General features: G+C 37.6%; 1 protein-coding gene and 1 long non-coding RNA gene across 2 annotated transcripts in view; both read left to right on the top strand.

The window, feature by feature from the left end:
- The window catches only part of LOC105331973 (talin-1), a 48,429-nt gene extending 29,664 nt beyond the window's left edge, over positions 1-18,765 (top strand). Inside the window, exons 32-39 of the mRNA XM_066078961.1 lie at positions 1,150-1,275; positions 1,852-1,869; positions 3,323-3,343; positions 6,220-6,291; positions 7,040-7,222; positions 9,743-9,871; positions 15,264-17,519; positions 17,830-18,765. Coding sequence (XP_065935033.1) covers positions 1,150-1,275; positions 1,852-1,869; positions 3,323-3,343; positions 6,220-6,291; positions 7,040-7,222; positions 9,743-9,871; positions 15,264-15,395 — 681 coding nt within the window. The 3' untranslated portion in view covers positions 15,396-17,519; positions 17,830-18,765. The remainder of the gene's footprint in view (positions 1-1,149; positions 1,276-1,851; positions 1,870-3,322; positions 3,344-6,219; positions 6,292-7,039; positions 7,223-9,742; positions 9,872-15,263; positions 17,520-17,829) is intronic.
- Positions 18,766-19,907: 1,142 nt separating this feature from the next.
- On the top strand, positions 19,908-22,228 carry LOC117687766 (uncharacterized). The gene is made up of 3 exons (XR_010711285.1): positions 19,908-20,587; positions 21,691-21,736; positions 21,945-22,228. It is a non-coding gene; the product is annotated as an uncharacterized lncRNA (long non-coding RNA).
- Positions 22,229-25,443: the final 3,215 nt, after the last annotated feature.

The following is a 25,443-nucleotide window of genomic DNA, read 5'->3' as shown; positions in this document are numbered from 1 at the left end:
TTTGTTGTAAAGAAAGGCAGAGTTGGTTGTATTGACTTTAACTGCTACAGCTTTCACACAGGGCTCTTTGAGTAACAATGAGATGTTTGATTTAGGAATGTGAGCCAAACATTACAATGTCAACTTTTAATTATGTGAACATGGTTCCGCTTGGCATTTTCAGTGAGCTTGTGTTGAGATGTTTGTGATTTCTTTGTTGAATAAAATCTGGTGAGATGCTCGGGTTTAGGTGAAATCAGTTGAAATGAGATGGTTATCATTCCTGTAAATATGAGTTATGTTGAGATTGCTTCATTGAACAATTTTAAAATTTCATTCAGATTTCAATAATGTTCGTTGAGATTTTCAATAAAGTTATGTCTATAATTGAATGAAATATTTCAATAGATAAGTGGGCTTTAGTGAGCTATGGTTTGAGACATTGTATGGTTGGATTGTTAGAGATGTTTGTGGAGGGATAGTCTCAGTGATAAATTCAATGAACAAAAGTTTTGAGCAAGGAGGTCCCTAACGAGATATTCTATGAGAATTGTCTGTGGAATGAGATATTTTGTCGAGTGAGATAGTTTGAGTGAGCTGTGGTAAGATGACTTATGAGAGATGTCTTATGAATGAGATATTTTGTCGAGTGAGATAGTTTGAGTGAGCTGTGGTAAGATGATTTTTGAGAGATGTCTTTGGAATGAGATATTTTGTCGAATGAGATATTTCGAGTGAGCTGTGGTGAGATATGTTTGATATATTTGGTGAGTGAAATCAAGTCCCACCAAATATCAGACATGTCAACACTACGGCCTGCACCGGTCAGCAGAGGAGAGATTGTGTATTGCATTTGTTTGTACATTGGAGAGTAAGTTGTGAAGAATTAATCAGTGAATGTGGAATTCAGTTGAGGGTCATGGAACATAGCATAATAAATATTAGGAGTGATGAATATGTTTTTACACCAGGATTTACAATATCATGTATTTCATTCCAAACACCTCTAATATCACTATCCTGAACCATGAATTCATTGATAAGTATAACCCTTCACTTCTGAATTAAAGATTGTCCCCATTTTATGCTAAAAATCATGCATACTTTGAAGAAGACATTTTTTTTAGTGTTTTGGGCTTATTTCACATTTTTCCCATTTATGTATTTCAGGAAGCAGACATGAGTCTAAACTTTGAAGAGCAAATTCTGGAGGCAGCCAAATCTATCGCCTCAGCAACGGCAGCCTTGGTGAAGTCAGCGTCGGCCGCACAAAGAGAACTTGTGGCACAAGGAAAGGTAAGCCAGCAGTGGATTGAGTTTAGGACTGTACTGTAGGTGATAATGACAAATGCCTGGGTAAACTTTTGTAACTGTCTGTAGAGAAATGTTTGAACCAATATGTCAGAATTAATGATTTAGAAGTCAAGTAAAGTCTGCAAGGCATGGTAGATTCATAAATAAGAAATCTGGAACAAGGCATGAACATATTTCAAATGCTTTTGATAACATTTTCAAATTTTAATGCCATGAATAAACTTACCTGCCGGCTTGAAATATCTATTCTTAGCAATCTCTCTGAGATGCATGGTAAATGTTTTTACTAAGAAATCTAGTGAACTTCAAAAATAGTATGACGAGTAATTTGACATTATAATATTGTTTGTTCTACGTCATGGCATGTTAATGTGTCCTAGACTGTGCTGTAACACAAATTGTGATTGGTCAATCTGACAATGGGTCGGATTCTGTCAGCTTAGATCTGATCTGTATATATTCACCTGACCACCTTTTGTGTGACTAATTTTCATTGGATGATGCATTAATTCCTCTGTGTTTTATTTCGTTCTTGCATGTTCTTCTCTCCTGTTTCAGGTTCGCACGCGCAAAGAGGTAAACAATATTGATGTAACCATGGCAACCTTGCGCTTTCTTGCTTCCACAATTGTATTGTGACAACTGGGTGTATTATCTCATTATTTCTACACACACTTTATATTCTTGTTTTGCACTTGTGGGGACTTATAATTTGAGTTTAGATAGACTTCATATGATTTTAATATATTTTGAGTTAGTTCCCATTGCTGTCATATTAAAACAGGCAAATTTTGTCACTTGACAAAATTTAGACAATTTGAGCTGTAATACCAAGTATAAAATATTTTCATCTTTTTTGGGGACTTCAACAGAAAGTGTTTATAGATTGTTAAGAATTTCGTCTTCTGGATTACCTCTATGACTTGTTATTCTATTTGGTCAATAATTTTAATATCCAAAATGGCAGCCAAAGGGAAATAACTCTCACCATATTAATGTCTGTTGGAAACTATCTGTATCTCAGACAAGTTATGGTTTATTTTTCAGGTTACCATTTATTTCATTTGTAAAAAATTCAGAAGTTTGTGCTTTAGTTAAATACATTGGAAATCTGATGTTACTCCAAATCATAGCCTGAAAAAGGAAATTTCAAATAAATCTGTCTCAAGATGTTTAGTTTTAAAGGAGACAATTTTTTTGCAATATTCCTCACTTAGTTCCAAAATTTAGTTTAAGAATAGTGAGGACTTTTCTTTATAATTAATGTAGAACTTAGATTTTTTGGATTTGGTTGTGTACACAAACATTATTCATCATGACAGGGATAGGGGGTTTGAAGCTAAAAAAATAGCAACGCTTAAAAGAAAGGTTTGCAGTGAACACTAATCTATCCATTTTTACCCAACTTGTTCACATGACATTTGATTTACCAATTTCCATTGGTTATACTTTGTACCTGCTTTTGACCACCATTTTGAATTCCATTTTGACACTGGTGTGATTCTGTTGTGATGTGGTTATATTTTAAGTTTTAGCAACAGTTTATTGAAATACCACAGAAATCTGTGTGTTAACTTTTGTCTTAACCCGGAGGGGGGGGGGGGGGGTGACCTTAACCTTCCATTAGAAGGAATAACCAATATTTTCATTACTGTAAAGGCCAAAGAATGATTTCATATCAGAATTATGCTTCATTGATAGAGAGTATTAATGTCATCTTCATAAATCACATTTATCTAGTTTTAAAATTAAAGAATATCTTAAAATATTACTTATAAATAATTATTGAGAACTGTAATAGGAATTGTAATGATTATTGTATTATATTTAAATTGTATGATGAATTGAAAAACAAACAAAAAACACATCCTATCTTTGAGCAGTAAAATCTCTCAGTTTAATTTACACACCTCTGATAATGATTGAAGGGGAAGGATACACAAAACAGTTTAAAGTTGACCAAATTTAAAGAATTACAAATTTGATGGTTGTTGTATTGTGTCTGTGTAACACTGTAAACAATTGACAGGTTATAAAAGAGCTGGAAAAGGTAGATGTATTACAGATTACAGGGAATATACTGTAATGATTTATAACATTAGTGTTACATGTAATTACAAGTTATAGATGTATTACAGATTACAGGGAATATACTGTAATGATTTATTACATTAGTGTTACATGTAATTACAAGTTATAGGCGTGTAAACTTCATCATGTAACTTATAACTCTTTTACTGAAATACTGAAAACCAGTTAAGATGTACTTAAAACCTGTAATATTTCTTTCTTCTGGGTGACCTTACATTATAGTTTTATCTAAGGCCAAAAAAAATTAATCATTAGTTTCTCGGGCCAAAATTGTGAAATTTTGATGAGGCAGGCAGGTTTTTTTTTTTTTTTTTTTTTTTTTTTTTTTAAGACAAAATTTACAATGACGTTAACCCATATTTTATGATTTATTTGTGTACTCATCAGCAGATATTCATCAAGCTGATACATTGGCAAAGTTAAAATATTTGTTTTAATTTGTTCTTTTTAGCTGATTGTAGCTGTTTTCTTAAATTTTCAAAGGTTGAGTTTTTGCAATTGAACAAACATGACAAATGGTTTGTGCCCCTAGCTGCTTCATTTTGCGGCCCATCTTTCCCCTCCACAGTAAAAACACAAGTCTGAACTGAAATAGGGGAATATCTATGGCATTTCCCAGTTGAATTTGCCATATATATAAAAATTTATCAAATAAAGCATTCATTTGGGGTGTTTTCTTATCAATCGCCAGTGCCTTGAGGACAGAAATTAAGAAAAAGTAAATTAGTCATCATAAAATTCCCAAACAATTCAATTGTCCTTTATTCCTGCTTCTAGGCAATATCACAGAGGCTTCAATTTCTTAAGATAAAAGAGAAATTTCAGTGGTAGTGTTAACAGGGACCAACCTAGAGCAAACTTAGTATAGGAAGACTTCATTTCTGAAATTCTCCCTCACAGAAAAATAGGGAGAAATTTGAGAAATCAGGTAGACTTCCATTCTTTGAAAATGGCATAATGCTAATGATAATACATGAATAGAATATACAGATTCAACCTTAATTTGAATTGGAATAAAAGCAAGTCAATTAAAATAAAACAACTCCTAAAAAATTTAAAATCTTATCCATTTTTTTTTTAAATTTAATTTATTAGGTGTATTCATACATTTTGTAGATGAAATGTTTCGTAATTGTGTTGGCTAAATGACAAATGAAATCAGTCTATGTGTTTCAGTGTATTTTGGAGGTATTAGTCCAACCCTTTGACCAAATTACAACCGTCATATAGTTGGATCTGTTTTATTTTAAAGATAACTGTAGACAAACGGTTTTATGATTATTTTAGCACGAATATGGCAGAGTTATTAACTAATTACAAGTTACCAACTAATTTTAATATCAGCACTAAAGTTATAAACATCGGTTGTAATTTTCAGTGCACAGTATGAGAATGCATCAATCGTAATTTTAACCCTCTAAAAATAAGGCAGTCGCTAGTTATTAATCACAACAGGATTTAACTTAGGCTATGAAAATGTCTTTTGAATTAGATGATTATCATTTATTGCTTTTGGAGTTAACTTTCACGATCGTAAACTCAGAATACAGGGCAACTTCAACCTCTCTTTCTGAGGAAATTCTGGCGAAGTTACCAACCACAAAGCGAGTACTTATATTTACATAAACTTGTATTTAGCCCAAGTAGCCCCCTAGGTTGGTTACTGGGTAGATGTGTCAGATAAAATAACGTTTTTACTGACAGAGACAAGCCTTTATTCTGAGCGTTTGTTTACATTGATTTTATAATAGAGAAAACCGATATTGATAAGATATGAAAAATCCGGAAAAATAACGATAAAAAAGTTTGATGCGGCGATGATTTTACTGATGCGGCGGTGCCTGAGAAACAAATCATTAATTTTTTTTGGCCTAAGGATAGGAAATATATCATATATAAATTATTATAATAGAGGAAGTATGGTATCAACAACTTCTTGGGTTGTAAACAAATTGTATTTATCTGTACTGGGTAAACAGACTTTTGTTTTCTCTCATTATTGGTAAGAATATCAACATCTGTGGAACTCCTCTATATCTTGGTGCTGGTATATATATATATATGTGGTTTATGATTTATTCATGGGAACTCAAATATTTGAATTGATATATCTATCTTTCAAGGTATTATAAAACTGTGGATAAATTCACACAAGTACTTACATAAAATCATTATATTGATTTATAATTGATAATTATCGATTGTAGAGGGACCTATTGTAGACTGGGAATTCTGATATTTATCATGAGTTATATGAATAATTTTCTTCAGCTTTAAAAAAGAAATTTTGAGATAACATTTTTCTTAGATGAATAACATATTTGATGTTGAAATTTTGTTTTGCTGTTGAAGCTTAGATATTAACATTAATCATGGCTTATTAAGCCCTGTAAGAAAACTGTTGTTTCCATCATGTTTACAGAGGTTAAAGACTGGGGCATCGTTTTTAACAAAAACTTGTACAACTTTGCTGTATTTAGAATAATCAGTTGAAGCTTTTTTAAGAACAAACAACTTACTGGTATTGATAGATTTGCCAGATAGAAATCAGATTTAATGAATATTGAGTTGTAGCATTCTCAGTGTTACTTTGGGAGAAAAAGAATTATGTAGACACAATATTTTTGGTAAAAAAAATCCAAGTATCTTATGAGAATAATTTTAGAGTTTTTTTTCAAATATTAAACTAATGAAAATATCAATCTGCAACAAATGATGGGATACCCAATGAAGTCAAATGATTCCACTGACTATTGAAGTACATATTTAATAATAAACTGATTGTGTTGTAATAACATATACCTGTAATAATATGTTGCTGTGTTGTTATAACAGATTGGAGCAACATACCACAAATCTCAGATACTGGACGATGACGGTCAATGGTCCGAGGGGCTTATATCAGCGGTAAGTAAATGGTCCGAGGGGCTTATATCAGCGGTAAGTAAATGGTCCGAGGGGCTTATATCAGCGGTAAGTAAATGGTCCGAGGGGCTTATATCAGAGGTAAGTAAATGGTCCGAGGGGCTTATATCAGAGGTAAGTAAATGGTCCGAGGGGCTTATATCAGCGGTAGGTAAATGGTCCGAGGGGCTTATATCGGCGGTAAGTAAATGGTCCGAGGGGCTTATATCAGCGGTAAGTTAATGGTCCGAGGGGCTTATAGCAGCGGTAAGTAAATGGCCCGAGGGGCTTATAGCAGCGGTAAGTAAATGGTCCGAGGGGCTTATATCAGGGGTAAGTAAATGGTCCGAGTGGCTTATATCAGCGGTAAGTAAATGGTCCGAGGGGTTTATATCAGCGGTAAGTCTCTGACCCAACAGGGTGGGAAACAAACAATGAGCAATTCAATAGAAGCATGTTGATTAAATGCAGTAATTTACAAATCGATAATATTTTTAAATAATTCTAAATACAAAATACTTCTGAAAAATTTCAGAAGCAAATAGTTTTTCAATGGTTAAATATCGTGAATGATTTTGTATGTTTGTTGACACAGAAAGATAAATCATTGCACATTTTTATTGATTCTTCTTCTTTCCAATACAAGCATTGATTTGAGCTATTTTAGTACAAAACATTGCGTTTAAACACTGATTTAAGCTTTGTTTTTGATACTCCACTGATTTAAGCTTTGTTTTTTTATACTCCACAGGCTAAGATGGTAGCTGCTGCCACTCATAGTTTGTGCGAGTCGGCCAATGCCATGGTTCAAGGTCATGCTACAGAGGAGCGACTCATCGCCTCGGCCAAAGAGGTCGCGGAGTCGACGGCCCATCTCCTGGTCGCCTGCAGGGTCAAGGCTGACCCAGACTCAGTCGCCATGAAACGCCTCCAGGTAAAAGCAATGTTTTCTTGTAATCTAATGCCTTGTGTCACTTTCGTTATTGTGGTAATCGCCAGGAAATGTATATGGTCTTTTTTTTTTATTAAATGTAGCATTTAAGTTTCATTATGACTTTAATATGTTGAAACAACACGAGATGAACAGATGACATGATTTGACCTTGTATTGATTGAGTTTTTTAGGTCACCTGAGTCAAGTCACCTGAGTCACTCAGGTGACCTATTGCAATTGGTCTTCGTCCGTGCGTCGTGCGTCTGTGCGTCGCGCGTTAACAATTTTACATTTTTAACTTCTTCTTGAAAACTACCAGGCCAATCGTTACCATTTTTTGTGTGAAGCATCTCTATGGTAAGAAGAATCTAAATTGTGAAATTCATGGCTCTACCACCCTTGGGGTGCTACGGGCGGGGCCAAATATGCAAAAAAAGCCAAATTTTCAAAAATCTTCTTCTCTACTCCCACGCATGTGAGGAAAAAAACAGTTGCATGGTTATGATGTCCATGAAGCCCTCTACCAAAATTGTGAAATTTATGGCCCCAGGGTCAGGGGTTCTGACTTTAAGTTGGGCCAATATGGCCATATAGTAAAAATGTATTAAATCTTAGAAAATCTTCTTCTTTACTACCATATATATTTTAAAAAAACTAAATGCATGATTATGATGTCCACGAAGCCCTCTACCTAAACTGTGAAATTTAAGACCCCTGGGTCAGGGGTTCAGGATCTAAGGTGGGGCCAATATGGCCAAATAGTAAACATGTATTAAATCTTAGAAAATCTTCTTCTCTACTCCCGTATATATTTGTTAAAAACTAAATGCATGATTATGATGTCCATGAGACCCTCTATCAAAATTGTGAAATTCATGACCCCTGGGTCAGGGGTTCAGGCTCTAGGATGGGGCCAATGTGGCCAAATACTGTGGTTTCATTAATATTCAAGGGTATCAATTTTTCGTGGATAAAGTGAAAATCACAGTTTCAAGGATACGTAAATTCGTGGCCAATTACCCTATCAATACAAAATGTTAATAGAAATATCACTTCAATGAACATTAAATTTCGTGGATCAACTTAACAACGAAATCCACGAAATTTGGTATTCAACGAATATTGATGAAACCACAGTAGTAAAAATGTATTAAATCTTAGAAAATCTTCTTCTCTACTCCCATATATATTTGTTAAAAACTAAATGCATGATTATGATGTCCATGAGGCCCTCTATCAAAATTGTGAAATTCATGACCCCTGGGTCAGGGGTTCAGGCTCTAGGGTAGGGCCAATGTGGCCAAATACCGATAGTAAAAATGTATTAAATGTTAGAAAATCTTCTTCTCTACTTCCATATATATTTGTTAAAAACTAAATGCATGGTTATGATGTCAATGAGGCCCTCTACCGAAATTGTAAAATTCATGACCCCTTTGATAGGTGTTCAGGCTCTAGGGGGGGGGGGGGCAATATGGCCATATAGTAAAACTGTTTTAAATCTTAAAAATTTTCTTCTGTACTCCCACACCTGTGAGCAAAAAACTGAATACATGGTTATGATGTCCATGAGGGCCTCTACTAAAATTGTGAAATTCATGACCCCTTTGTTAGGTTTCAGGCTCCAGGGTGGGGCCAATATGGCCAAATAGTAAAACTGTTTTAAATCTTAAAAACTCTTCTTCTCTACTCCAACACATGTGAGCACAAAACTGAATACATGGTTATGATGTCCATGAGGGCCTCTACTAAAATTGTGAAATTCATGACCCCTTTGTTAGGTGTTCAGGCTCTAGGGTGGGGCCAATATGGCCATATAGTAAAACTGTTTTAAATCTTAAAAACTCTTCTTCTCTACTCCCACACATGTGGGCAAAAAACTGAATACATTGTTATGATATCCACAATCTCCTTTACCTAAATTGTGAAATTCATGGCCCCTTGGTCAGGGGTTCAGGACATGAAAGGGGGGGGGGGCCAATATGGCAATATAGTGTTAATGCATATATTTTTCTTCTCTATTCTCACACATCTGTATTAAAAAAAACTGACTGATTAATATGTTTACCAGGAAGTCCTCTACTGAAATTTTAATTTTCATGTCCCCTCAAGGATGGGTTTTGAATCTAGGACAGGGCCAAAATGGATGTATAGATGTTAATGCATATAACATTAAAAAATTATTTTCTTTACTCCCGCACACATGAAAGGAAAACGGAATTCATGATTTTGTAGACCAGATCTTAGTTTTTCACCAAAATTATAGGTTTCACAGTTCTTTTTGAAATGTGGTCGTCATTACAAATTTATAATTTTTTTACTCCAGTATGAAACTTAATTAATTAGATGCATATATGAGGCTCCGTGACAAGTTTGTTTATGGGATGTATGCTACTCAGGTGACCGTTAAGGCCAATTGGCCTCTTGTTGTTGATTTTAATATGATCAATATCTGACCTAGCTACAATATAAGATCAATAAATGACCTTGATATGACCTTGTTACTATTCATATCTGTAGGCGGCGGGTAATGCGGTGAAGCGTGCCACGGAGGTCCTGGTGAAGGCGGCCCAGCAGGCCAAGCAGAGAGATGAGGACGAGGATATAAACGTGGCGGTCGACTCACGTAAAGTGGGCGGGATCAAACAGGTGAGACACGCCCACTTACTGTGTGTTGTATATTTCTTCATGTATTTATGTTCTTGTATACAATGATAAACTGAAAACCAACTTGTCTTTGCATCTGTCAATCACAGTGATGAATAGCAATATAGAAGCTTACCTTTAGATTAATCATTCTATGTCTAGTTTACGAGAAAGTAATCTTCTGAAAAGAATCCAGAGAAGACTTGTTGTTTGTGACAAGACCGTTGGCAATGATTTGGAATTCTCTAATCTCTTTAACATTTCTTGATTGCAAATATGAGTTGGTTTACCATATTCATCCTTGACTTTAAAGGATTATTTTTATTCCATGTTTGTACCTGATCTTTACTACTATTATTAGCTCACCTGAGCTGAAAGCTCAAGTGAGCTATTCTGATCACATTTTGTCTGTCGTCCGTCTGTCTGTCTGTCTGTCCATCCATCCGTCTGTCCGTCTGTCCATCTGTCTGTAAACTTTTCACATTTTCAACATCTTCTCAAGAACCACTGGGCCAATTTCAACCAAACTTGGCACAAAGCATCCTTAGCCTAAGGGGATTTAAATTTGTGAAAATTAAGGATCACGCCCTTTTGCAAAGGGAGATAATTAGAAATTTATGAAAATTTTCGAGAAATTTTCAAAAATCTTCTTCTCATGAACCATAAGACCAGGACAGCTGAAACTTGTGTGGAAGCATCATCAGGTAGTGTAGATTCTAATTTGTGAAAGTCATGACCCCCGGGGGTAGGGTGGGGCCACAATGGGGGGTCGAAGTTTTACATAGGAATATACAGAGTAAATCTTTGAAAATCTTCTTCTCATGAACCATAAGACCAGGAAAGCTGAAACTTGTGTGGAAGCATCCTCAGGTAGTGTAGATTCTAATTTGTGAAAATCATGACCCCCGAGGTTAGGGTGGGGCCACAATGGGGGGTCGAAATTTAACATAGGAATATATAGAGTAAATCTTTAAAAATCTTCTTCTCATGAACCATAAGACCAGGAAAGCTGAAACTTGTGTGGAAGCATCATCAGGTAGTGTAGATTCTAATTTGTGAAAATCATGACCCCCGGGGGTAGGATGGGGCCACAATGGGGGGTCGAAGTTTTACATAGGAATATATAGAGTAAATCTTTAAAAATCTTCTTCTCATGAACCATAAGACCAGGAAAGCTGAAACTTGTGTGGAAGCATCCTCAGGTAGTGTAGATTCTAATTTACGAAAATCATGACCCCCGGGGGTAGGGTGGGGCCACAATTGGTGGTCGAAATTTAACATAGGAATATACAGAGTAAATCTTTAAAAATCTTCTTCTCATGAACCATAAGACCAGGAAAGCTGAAACTTGTGTGGAAGCATCCTCAGGTAGTGTAGATTCATAGTTGTGAAAATCATGACCCCCGAGGGTAGGTTGTGCCTTAATGGGTGTTCGAAGTTTTACATAGGAATATATAGAGTAAATCTTTAAAAATCTTCTTCTCAGAAACTAATCAGCCAGAAAAGCTGAAACCTGGGTGGAAGCATCCTCAGGTAGTGTAGATTCTAATTTGTGAAAATCATGACCCCCTGGGGGTAGGGTGGGGCAACAATGGGTGGTCGAAGTTTAACATATGAATACATAGAGTAAATCTTTAAAAATCTTCTTCTCAGAAACTAATCAGCCAGGACAGCTGACACTTGTGTGAAAGCATCCTCAGGTAGTGTAGATACAAAGTTGTGAAAATCATGACCCCCGGGGGTAGGGTGGGGCCACAATATGGGGTCGAAATTTTACATAGGAATATACAGAGTAAATCTTTAAAAATCTTCTTCTCAGAAACTAATCAGTCAGGAAAGCTGACACTTGTGTGGAAGCATCCTCAGGTAGTGTAGATTCAAAGTTGTGAAAATCATGACCCCCGGGGGCAGGGTGGGGCCACAATGGGGGATCGAAGTTTTACATAGGAATATGTAGAGTAAATCTTTAAAAATCTTCTTCTCAGAAACTAATCAGTCAGGAAAGCTGAAACTTGTGTGGAAGCATCCTCAGGTAGTGTAGATTCAAAGTTGTGAAAATCATGACCCCCGGGGGCAGGGTGGGGCCACAATGGGGGATCAAAGTTTTACAAAGGAATATATAGAGTAAATCTTTAAAAATCTTCTTCTCAGAAACTAATCAGCCAGTAAAGATGAAACTTGTGTGGAAGCATCCTCAGGTAGTGTAGATTCAAAGTTGTGAAAATCATGACCTTCTGGGGGTAGGGTTGGGCCACAATGGGGTGTCGAAGTTTAACATAGGAATATATAAAGTAAATCTTTAAAAATCGTCTTCTCAGAAACTAATCAGCCAGGAAAGCTGAAACTTGTGTTGAAGCATCCTCAGTTAGTGTAAATTCATAGTTGTGAAAATCATGATCCCCGGGGTAGGGTGGGGCCACAATGGGGGGGGGGGGGTCAAAGTTTAACAAAGGAATATATATGGTAAATCTTTAAAAATCTTCTTCTCAGAAACTAATCAGCCAGATGATTCTTTACAATTGTTAAAACTTTGGCCCCAGGACAATTCTTTGGCCTCACAAGAAGGTTCAGAGTTTATGTACGTTTATATCCCATATATAAACAATTGTTAAGGATCTTTTTGAGAACTGCAATACTCAACATATGATATGACTATAGAAAAGATGATTATAAACATAAGAATATCCAGGGGAAAAATGGATTTTATTTATACAGGATCAACATGTATTATTGTACATTGTCCAGATAGTTTGTATTATGACTCCATTAAGCTGATTTTATCATACCTATTGTTCCTCAGGTGAGCGATGTGGCCCATGGGCCTCTTGTATTAAAAACTTGTACAGTGTCATTTCATCAGCATTCATTAAATACCATTTTTGATTTAGTTTTATTTAGTTGAGGTGATTCATGAAGTTAAATTTTCAGTGAAGTGCAATATCAAATAACAAGTTGACTTGATTGGATTATTAGCCATGAGTTTACATATCTATGTAACTGTGATTTTCATTAAATCCACAAAAATTTATGTCCACGAATATTAATGAAACCACAAAGTATTGATAAAAGTATTTCAAGGGAACATGGCTATGTGTTTAGAGTATTGCATGAAGTATTCCTAATCTATACATTCATCAATTCATTTCTTAATTAACACTGTATATTTCATAATTAACACTGTATATTTCACCTCAATATCCTAAAGATTTTTATATTATTTTCCTGAATAAGTAAAATCTATAACTTGTATTGACACAAACTACTTTCAAACGTGAATTCACACACCCACATCACTGACTCCATGCCAACTTGTATGGTCGTATTATTGATAATATACTATCTATGTCCAGATTAAAAATATAGCACATATACTGAAAATACTTAAAAGATGTAACTAACACACCAACAGCTAATTACATACAATATAGTGATTATACTCCAGATATAATAAACACACTAATAATTCATTACATACAATTTAGTGATTATAAATATAGTGATTATGCTTAAGATATAATTAACACACTAATAATTCGTTACATACAATAATGTGATTATAAATGTAGTGATTATGCTTAAGATATAATTAACACACTAACAACTGATAAATTACATGCAATGTAACTAACAAAACAGCTAACGATGTTTCAGTTTTCGGGTATTTCACCTGTGAATTTGAATTTATTGTCAGAATGAGGTGGCGTTTGTTGTGACATTAAATTTGACCTCACTTTACAGCCAGGAGTCACCGGAGGTCATCACTGGTTTCATTTCTCGTTTCTTTCAGGATTCTAATTAAATGTAATTTGTTAACATGATGATATGTGGTACTGTAAACACATTATATTCCGCGTGTACGATATTTAGCGGGAAAAACAGTTTTTGAACAATTTGGCGTGGATTTGAATAAGCATATTCCTGAATGTTGCTATTCTATACGTATATACATGGCATTGAGCAATGTACTTGATTAAGCAGAAGCCGCCTTCTGCCAAAAACGCTAAATAGAATACACAGCTAAATGTAACATGTTTACAGTATTCAAGTTAAAATCACACATGACACACTGAGTACATGTTTTATATGACAAACTCCATCAAGAGTCTCACATAACACTGGCGTCGGAAGCAAATTGAAAGTTGGGGGGGGGGGGCGGGGGGCTAGACTAATCCTCAGAAATATTGAGGAAAACAAAATAATTCCCAAAATCATGGAAATCCTAATCCGGGGGGGGGGGGGGGGGGGGGGGGGGGGGCTAGTATGCCTGTGATTCAATCTTTCAAGATTTTAGGAACAATTATCTTTGCTGCGAGAAAAAGTGGGGGGCTGAACCCTCTATGATGCTATGTCCCTAATGGTTAGATCTAACTTTGCAAAAATAGGGGGGAGGGTTAAGCCCCCTTTAGCCCCCCCCCCCCCCCACTTCCGACGCCTATGCATAATATATACAAATCTAATGCACAGTGTTCAAATACCACAAACTGACGTTATAATAGAATAATTAGCAATGCTACACATATATAACGTCTGACAATAACAACAACAAACATCAAACAATTTTAATATTGAACTTAGAACTAAGTTTGTGGAGGTTGAGGTATGATCACTTTTTGACTGTTTGTAATCCGTCTCCAATTCTATCTTTTTCTTTCTCTTTCTCTTGAAATAAATAAATTCAAGAAATGATTCATTTCATTTAACATAAAAAATTTGATAAAAAGAGCTGTGTGCTAAAATTAATGTTAAAATAATGAAATTTTACATACATTTTGCAAAGTTTATATTCAGCAATAAAAAAAGAAAGACAGAAATAACGTCAGAAGATAAAGCTCAGTTGATGTGTTGAAGTCAAAAAGTCATCAATGTCTTGTTGCTATTTTTAGCAAATTGAGGCCCAAGAGAGGATTTTGTTGTTGGAGAAGCAGCTTGAGGACGCGAGGCGCCTGAAGGAGAAACTGGCGGAGAAACGCGACCTGGCGGCTGTCTAAATAACACAGTGTGACGGGGGCGAAACGGGGGCTCATCAACCCTTGCACTTTTACCCTATAACAAAAAATTTCTTTTACTTTTGTTGGGTAATTTTCTAGGCTGTAAAATTTTGTTTGAAAAAAGTTCTTTTCTGTTTGGCAATAATTGGTAAAGAATAAAGTAATGTATACTAGTCTAATGACATGGGGAATTTTTTAATCTAAAGACAGAATTTATAACCGTGTCCAAATTCCTCTGACACAGAGGTATTGAGCCCCCTCCCCCCTCGATTGTCACACTGTGTATTCTTGGACTGACTGCCTTGGTCTCTTTGCATGTTAGCGTATCATCCTCACCATTACCATCTCGTCTCTCATCTCCTCATATATAAACAACTTTTTTTTTCTTTTCTCTAAAAAATTTACAGGAACTACAAATTCAAGAGGAGATGTTACGGAAGGAGAGAGAATGGATCGAAGCCAGAGAGAAGCTGGCCAAGTTCCGTAAACAGCGGTACAAGGACACGGGCCACGATAGCGACTCATCATCCGCCTTCTAACGCCGCACGCTCCAGCTTTAACTGTATAATGCGTATAGTGCCTGTCACGTGTCTTGTGATGTCATAATGGCTTCCATGTCAGCTGTCCTTGTGAAGGTCAAGGTGACAAGCATCTAAGTGATTGAGAATTTGAAGGGAGTGAGAGTGTATGAGATCTGGGTTAGGGTTGCATTTCTGTGGGTGTGATTTTTCAGTATAGATGTGTAAGTTTGTATACTTAGAATGATTAATGATGGATGATGTATTCAGAGGTCAGAAATTTGGAATTGAGAAGAAAGAGACTGAGAAAGAAAGGATTCTCAATAATCATATCATATGTATATGTAGCTGCTGATTAAGTGTTAAACCAGTTATGTCACATATGGTACAGGATTTTACAGAATTGTTTACCAACGGTGCAAAAATTTATCTATTTTAAATAGAAGCAGTTGTTATTCGACACTTGATTATTTTTGGATTTTTCTCTGCAAGCAGACTTGTTTTTTTTTAGAATATAAACATGAAGTTTTCCGAATCTGATAGATTAAATCTACACTGTTTTAAGGTAGCCAATTGTGATATGGTGTTACAAATGATAGATGATATGGTGTTACAAATGATAGATATGCAATACTTATATACAATATAAAGACTGATATAGCTTACTTATTCTTTGATATATATATGTATTTGTACTATCCATGTACTGCAGATGTTGTATTCAAGTCGTGTTTGTATGTCGACTTAGAAATATGCTTTATCAGCACAGTTTGTTGTATTCAAGTTGTGTTTTTATGTCGACTTAGAAATATGCTTTATCAGCACAGTTTGTTGTATTCAAGTCGTGTTTTTATGTCGACTTAGAAATATGCTTTATCAGCACAGTTTGTTGTATTCAAGTCGTGTTTTTATGTCGACTTAGAAATATGCTTTATCAGCACAGTTTGAGTGAAAATTAACCAGGTTTCTTCCCCTGTTTTGTTGCTGTTTAGAGATTTCAATTCACGCTTGATTTTAGTCAGAGTTTTAATTGATAATTTCATGAGAAAAACCTTGATTTGATTTCTGTGTTTGATGCCAGGCTTCCACTAACCGAGTAAATCCGCGAGTATTTGGTGTGTACCACGCTAGTCCTACACATAGACCCAGTGCTGTGTATTGAACTGTTTTATGTGTGTATTTTGTATTAGTCGTGTTTAGTTTTTGATAAAAGCTATATATATATATTTTATTCTGTTTAATATTATGATTATTGTATAATTATTATGATGACGACTATGTAATTTTCTACATTCTCTATTGTACACAATATATGTAGTAAACTTTTGTTTCCTATATAGAATTGGTATACTGTACATGTTTGTATACAGACCATATATAACATGGCCTCCCCCTCACCAGGGGTACACTACAGACCATATATAACATGGCCTCCCCCTCACCAGGGTACACTACAGACCATATATAACATGGCCCCCCCTCACCAGGGGTACACTACAGACCATATATAACATGGTCCCCCCCTCCCCAGGGGTACACTACAGACCATATATAACATGGCCTCCCCCTCACCAGGGGTACACTACAGACCATATATAACATGGCCTCCCCCTCACCAGGGGTACACTACAGACCATATATAACATGGCCTCCCCCTCACCAGGTGTACACTACAGACCATATATAACATGGCCTCCCCCTCACCAGGGGTACACTACAGACCATATATAACATGGCCTCCCCCTCACCAGGGGTACACTACAGACCATTTATAACATGGCCTCCCCCTCACCAGGGGTACACTACAGACCATATATAACATTGCCTCCCCCTCACCAGGGGTACACTACAGACCATATATAACATGGCCTCCCCCTCACCAGGTGTACACTACAGACCATATATAACATGGCCTCCCCCTCACCAGGGTACACTACAGACCATATATAACATGGCCCCCCCTCACCAGGGGTACACTACAGACCATATATAACATGGTCCCCCCCTCCCCAGGGGTACACTACAGACCATATATAACATGGCCTCCCCCTCACCAGGGGTACACTACAGACCATATATAACATGGCCTCCCCCTCACCAGGGGTACACTACAGACCATATATAACATGGCCTCCCCCTCACCAGGTGTACACTACAGACCATATATAACATGGCCTCCCCCTCACCAGGGGTACACTACAGACCATATATAACATGGCCTCCCCCTCACCAGGGGTACACTACAGACCATTTATAACATGGCCTCCCCCTCACCAGGGGTACACTACAGACCATATATAACATTGCCTCCCCCTCACCAGGGGTACACTACAGACCATATATAACATGGCCTCCCCCTCACCAGGTGTACACTACAGACCATATATAACATGGCCTCCCCCTCACCAGGGGTACACTACAGACCATATATAACATGCCCCCCCCCCCTCACCAGGTGTACACTACAGATCCTGTTTGACTCCTGTATAACAAACCATTAAACCATACAACTACAGCATGTTCTGTACCCAGAGTTATCTCTCTTGTTTTATTCAACCAATTCAAACATCATCTTATAGAATTTGAATTATCCGAGAAGAACATCTTATAGTCTATGAACTCGTATTTCATGATCAAAATATCTGTGTTATTGACTAGCATTATGGATTTTGTTATCAATATTTTGTCATTAACGGATTATTTTGAAACAACCCATAATTTGTTTAGTCAAAGACTATAGATATTATTTAATTTTGTATCAACAAAATCGTACATTTTGTAATTGCAAATTTGCCATAAATAAAATAACGACGAAAAATGATGCTGAGATGTAGACAATTAATATATTCACTCTGACCTTAGCTAACGATAGCGATAAGAAAATATTCAGTCTGACCTTGGTTACAGCGGATGATAATATATTCACTGACCTACGTCACAGTTACGATTATTTATATATTCACTCTGACCTTAGCTAACAGTGACGATTATTAATATATTCACTCTGACCTTAGCCAACAGTGACGATTATTAAAATAGTCACTCTGACCGTAGCTAACAGTGACGATTATTAATATATTCACTCTGACCTTAGCTAACAGTGATGATTATTAATATATTCTCTCTGACCTTAGCTTACAGTGACGATTTCTAATATATTCATGCTGACCATAGCTAACAATGATGATTATTAATATATTCACTCTGACCTGTGACCTCTGCAGTGTGCATGTGTCGGCTTACTATACCATGTATATTACGTACTGTATTTTTCCATGTATTACTGGATGTGTGTGATAGTCACATAAAATTTGCATATCAAGAGTCACTGATCATGACGCTTACAAATATGAAGTTTTAATAACAGGTTCAAATAAATTTAAGTACAAGACTTTGTTGTTTTGTCGTTTACTTATTTCAAGGAAAAGTGGGCGGATCCAGAATATTCCCCCGGGGTCGGGAGGAGGAGGGGGTAAGGGATAATTGTTTTGACAGTGGGGGTCAAAGGCAGAGATAAGAATTTTCAAATTACCAAGGAGAGGGGTTGTTCCAGGTCAAAACGTGACCCTGATTGATTTTTGGGGACAAATGTTAGCAATATCAAGAGTGTTTAGATTCATGGATGACGTCTTTTTGTCATTCATAAGGTAAAACTCTGCCGATCAGTTAACTTAGAGGTGTATCTAATGTTGTCATTAAATAAATGTATATAGTTATACTCCATATGGTCTCGTGTCCAGAGCTTTAAGTTCACAGAATGACCCAGGGTCATCGGTTCACCGGGTCATCTTGTCAATGACATGTTTTACTCGATATTTATATTAACAACAAACAGAATCACGACCTTTATTTATTTCAAAGGAGCCGACATACTCCTTAACACATTGACATAACCCCACCCAAAAGATAAAAAAAAAAACAACCCACAACTGTTTTTGGCAAACGTCAATTCCTAATCCATTGGGGGGGGGGGGGGTAAGAATTTTCATATAAAAGGGACTTCTTTTAGGGGGTACTTTCCGACCAATTCATGTATTGTGTATTTTGAAGGAATCTGTAGAAAATGAAAGCGTAAATCTGAGAGAGAGCCCGAGAGAGAGAAAGAGAGAAGGGTGTATATGTTTTAATAATTTTTTTATTGAAATACGTAAATAGTCCTTATACATCCTGATATTTTTTATGCAGAGCTCTTTTCGAATTATATTTACTGTTAATCAGCTTATAAATAGATAAATAAATAAATTCTAAAACAATTGATGAAGAGTTTTGATTTCGAAGCATATCAGAATGCTTATACATTTGGGTGTAAAATGGGTATTGGCCAATTCTTTTTTTTCTTCATTTTTTTTGGAGGGGGGGGGGGGGGGAGGCTGCCATACATTCTCTCATTTCCTTTTTGGTCACTCCGTAGATCCTAACTTTGAGAACTTTTAACGACGCAGGTGTCACAGACAACAACCCATTGATTGGCAGTGATTATAATGAAAGCATGAAGTGTTTTACGTGTGTGTAAACATAAAATCGCACAGAGACAAGGTTAAGCTATTGATGAATTATTGAACAATAAATTATATCATAAACACAAAAAAAACACACAAACAATATCCCTCTGTCCTGTTGAAAGAGGGCCCTGTAAATACACAAACAATACACCGCCTGCATGTCTAAATCAGAATCTATACGATAGAATCAATTCAAGAATTATTTTCCATACTGTAGTTGATGTAATTCCAGTTTAGTAAAGAAACTGAATATTTTAAAATATAAAAAGGAGTTGTCCCTGCTGTTGGCATTTCAACTGTTTAGAAAAATGATGTGAAGATTTAAAATATGAAAATTCAGAAAATTTCAGTCCAGGATTATGAATAACATTCACTGTTTCCTGTGCGAACAGAATTCAGTGCTTCCAGTTTTTGTGATATTTCTTTTGATTGTCTGCGCAAGAGTTGGATATTCCACTGAAGTGAATTTTCAGCCATATTGTAATTTATCACAATACAATGTACTGCCGTCCTTTCTTGAATCATCGTATTCCTACAAGTGTGGTGGTCGTAATGTTGACACTTACACTTGTAATCCGGGGACTTCTCAATGCCTGGAGAGGGTGTGTCATACCATCAGTGAATGGGACGAACTTTGGCGTCATTCGTTTATTACGTCTACAGACTTTGGCGTCATTAACAGTCTTAACAGAAGGCGGTCTTCCTGCATAGGTTGGTACTGTAAAACTAAAGAATATTTCATACTCTCAAAAGAATAGAATTTTAGTCTGTTCTCATGTAGATTAAATAACAAAAACCACATTGTTAATATATAAATACATGCATACTAGTCAATTGTCTCATCAGAACTTCACAATATTTGTTAGATTTTTTTTTTCTCAAGATTAAAGACTTTTGTATAATGATTTAAATATATCAAATGATGAGTTTTTGGTATTCTTTTTTTTCAAAATATTCAGTTAAAAGTCTTCAATCTTTTTTTCTGAATGTTAAAATTATAGGGGAGAATAATGCCATAGCATTTTTCCATTTTAACGTGAACACGACCATGTAGAAAAACATGTATAATTTTAATCAGAACATATGTATTTGTTTGATTTATATTTACATCCACAAAGTATTATTACCTCTTTTTCTTATGGAAACTTATAGTTAATTCATAGCTCTATAGAAACAGCCAGACAGAAATCTACACGTCCCGTTTATCGATTGGTCGAAATCTACGGCGGCTGAAACTGACAAGAAAGTGACAGGATTGAATTTGACACGCCTTGTTTATCGACTACCTAAGAAAAATCACGGACTGCACGAACTAACCATGATGATGTCAGACTCAAAGTCTCACTGGAGACGATTTGGCTATTTCTTTTAGCTAACGTACTTATGTACATTAACAGTAATTTATTGAATTTTACTTACTTTTTACGCTCAATGTATTAATCAGTTAAAATAAAGATGTTAATATAAACAATAAAATGCTCACTTTGGTGATTCATGTGAGTTATGAAGGTAGCGATCATTGCAGAAAAAATTTACATAGCCCGCTAACGCGGGTTATGTATTTTTTCTGCAATGTCGCTACCTTCATATCCTAAATGAATCACCAAAGTGAGCATTTACTTGATTAACTAAACAAAACATTACAAATAAAAATCAAAAGTTGTCATAATGCGTATTTTTATTGTAATGATAAAAAAGTCGGGCGGTGGTAAAATATGTTAATTTGCAAAAACCTAACTTGAGGCCGGACAGGAATGTTTGACAGGAATCCGGTACTCTCAGTACTTTGATGACAGTGCATTTTTGTTTTTCAGCTTTACATCAACTGGATGACAGTTTTGCCACAGAAGGTCAAATTACGTAAGTCTTCGATGACTATTATATAGGTCGTCTCTTCAGAAACCAGTAAAATAATAAATTTTTAAAACGATGACTATATATTTTGAACATGATGTACTTTTATACATATTGAATCCAAAGTGTTCAATATCGATCATCATACAACTCAATAAATGTAATTAAATGTCATAACGTTTCATTCCGTTATTTTGTGTTCTTGTCTCGCCAGGTCCGGCTCCGTACAGGCGTTAGCTATGGGAGGAATGTTCGGGATTATCATCATAGCCATCACGTGCTTCATGGTCTATGTGTTATGTCGTCATACGTGACGCAACATGAAACATATGACCAACCATTTATCTTTAACCTCTAACCATAGTCATTAAAATTCTTGAATCAACAATTGAAGTTAAGATGACCTGCAAAATAGTAGATGGTTTTTATGTGTATAAGGCATACAAAGTGGTGTCATTGTAATAAAAAGAATAAAATAGATATGCAATCTGTTCTTGTTCTTTTCAGACATCGGACTCTTAATTACTGAATAATTTTAAAGTATTTAATTAAAGAGGCGCCATGTGCAAATCTAATGGGGGTCCGGACCCGTTACCTTGGAAAACTAAATGTATTTAATTCATTGAAAATCCTCCTTGAAAACACAATCATCCATCGGAACCCCACCGCATGAACTTTATAGATATGGAGGGTAATCGTGTTAAAAAATCCAGACATGTAAACTTGTAAATCCAATATGCAATCGTGTTGATGTGTGAGCCTGAGTATGAATATGTGTAATTCTGATCGTGTAACCTATAAAACTCGGGCATAAACACGTATAAGATTTGACTCGGTTCCTTCGCATGATGCACATTTTACAACCTTATTGTTTACATTAGTGAATTAAACCTTCAACTTTGCACACTTTTAATCCGTAGTTTCTGCATTTGTAACTTCAGGCTCTTTGAAGGAAAAATTTTGTTTGTTGCGAGGAAAAAGTGGGGGGGGGGGAATCCTCCCTGTTGCTATGTTCCAAATGGTTAGGTCTGACTTGGCAAAAAAAAAGGGGGGAGGGGGGCTAGGTCCCCCCCCCCCTAGCCCCCCTCCTCCCGGTTCCGACGCCTATGAATAAAAATGCGTATATATCTTTATACACGTGTATTCAAACAAAATCATTAATTAAATGTAATGTTTTTCAGTTCTAAGAGGATATCTGAAGCCGATCGAATTCTTTACTCGCATCTTTTATACATTCTCTTGATAAAATGTATACCAATCTCATAATTTAATTTTCCGAAAAATAATATTCTATGAAATGTTGTTATTCAGAGATAATATTATAGTATTTCTCAGTCACTATCACTGATAATATCCGTGGGTTGCCGCTGGACTTGCCTGTCGCCTCGTCTAGCACATGTCCTACGTCCTCTCTCGCTGGCTGCAGGCGGTAGAATCCTCGCTCGTGCAGATTCCCCGCGTGGTGACGTCACGGGTTAATAGATAGCCCGTACGGGGAACGAGTCCACAAACACTACACTCCCCTCCGTTTTCCTTGAGGGGAGTAGGTCCACATCTAGAACCAACGGGATCACCAAATAACAATGGGCGTGGGAACGCCATCCCAGCAACAGCCGGGATAACTTCCAGGGAACCAAGTCCCACCTGCGGTAACACCAATCCCAGCAACAGCCGGGATACTAAGTCACTAGAGCAGGGCCCGTCCAAATGACAAGGGCCTCTACACACAAAAAGGATAATCCAGGGACAGTCCAAGTCGTTCTTAGGTAACGGGTTCAGTCCGGGAAGGGCAGCTCTACTACGTCTGATCCACGAGACACGCCCTGCACAATCCAGATGGCGACGGCATCTCCCGTGCGTCTGTCACCCTAGTCTGGACACCACAAGGGAGATACTCCAAGTTTGGTGCTGCTCCTAAAGGCTGTCCTCTTCCAACTGACTCCCTAGCAAGGGAGTTCCTAGTTGCAGGAACATGGACATCCTCAACCGCTGTCTCAAGACTGCTTCCTGGTATGTTCAGCTTGGCTGTACTGGCAGTCTGAGCTGCCATGACAAACAGATCATTCGAGACGGCCCCCTGGGTTGGGGGCCAAGAGTCTCCCACTATGTCATCCTTGCCCTTGGCCTCAGGGCACTTGGATTCCGTAGGAACCACCTTGCTGCTCAGCACTTTCAGCCGACAATTACTATCCATTGGAGTAACTTCCTCTTCAGGGACATCAGGATCTGTGGAGAAGGACTTCAGCAAGTTTGGTCTCCTGTGTCGCATCCTAGGCCTACCACGCTTCCTCCTGCGCCTTATGTTGGGACAAGGGACGTCCTTGTCCACAACGCACGAGTCACCTGTAGGGTGCTTCCTCAAACTGACCTCATCATCATGGGTTAGTAAGCACACAGTGCGAAGCTGCCCCCTGGGCGCTTGACTGCAAGTCTTGGTCTCTTCATCTGCAACTCCTTGACAGGCACCACGGCTACGCAGGGAGTGATCTACAACCTCTCCAGCGCTTCCTTCCGCCTTCCGTCTAAGGACAGCAGGACATTCTTTACGGAAATGCCCAGTCTTTCCGCATCTGAAACACTGACCTGTCCTTGGGCCAGGTTGCCATCTAGGGAAACAAGTCGTCGGGATCCCAAGCCGGACCGAATCGAGAACTTCCTTTAGGGTCTTCTCAAGATGCTGCACTCGGCTTTTCAACTCCCGTATCTGACTCTCGGCTTTCCCATCTCTTTTACTCGACTCCTCATCTACAACCAAACTCCTCACTGCATTGTAGCCATTGCATGAGGGTCTGCCCCGTCGGGAATGCCGGTAGAACTGCATCCGGTCTACAGCCTCATCGACGGTCTTAGGCTGGCCATCCAGGGCATAAAGGCCTGCCTCCCGGTCCTCTGCCCCATAACACAAGCGGGGTATAGCCTGAGTGTGAACATCCGGTAGCTGGGGGAAGGCGCGAGTAGCCAATGTCAGTACTCGGTCTGACCACTGCCTCAGGGACTCACCGCTGTTTTGCACTGCAGACTGGAAGTTGAGCTGGTGGGCCAAATCAGGTGCTGCTGAGCCAAAGCGCTTGTCAAACTTCCTCAGGATGTCGGCGAAGCGCAAATCAGGGCTGGTCTCCAGTAACAGAGTGTAGTACTCACTAGCGGTTCCTTCCAAGAAGAAGCAGAACTGGTCGTGTTGCTCAGTCTCTGTCCAGCACTGGCTTCGTGACAGTCTAACAAACTTGTGCAGGAATGGCTTCCAGCTGGATCTCCCATCAAAATGCAGATCCTTATACCTCAGCCTACTCCAGGTTGTCGGATTGTGGTAGCTGGTGGGCGGTGCAACAAACTCTTGGAGGTTGTAGCGCGCTGCAGGGGTCTGCACATCTCCAGGTAAACCATAGGCTGCTGCTGGTCTCCATGAGTATTCCGGGGGATGGATATACGCTGCGGGTATCCGCGCGTAATCCGAGGGACATTGAGACGCTGCGGGAATCCGCGCGTGACTTACATTAAAAGGTCTTTCAGTGGTGGGGGGCTCATATGTATGTGCCATTCTCCCCCCTCCTTCACCCCCAAAACGACAAGGTTGTAAGGGGACCTCATGTACTGGTATAGGATAAATACTAGGCCGATGATCCGAACACCCGCCCATAACAAACGGGCCTGGTGAATACCGATCATCTCGATGGCCACCACTGAGCTGAGACTGTGCATCTGGGACAGTGGGG

Source organism: Magallana gigas, chromosome 1 (assembly GCF_963853765.1).
Source record: "Magallana gigas chromosome 1, xbMagGiga1.1, whole genome shotgun sequence".
Lineage (NCBI taxonomy): Eukaryota > Metazoa > Mollusca > Bivalvia > Ostreida > Ostreidae > Magallana > Magallana gigas.
This window is presented reverse-complemented; position numbering and strand designations above follow the sequence as displayed.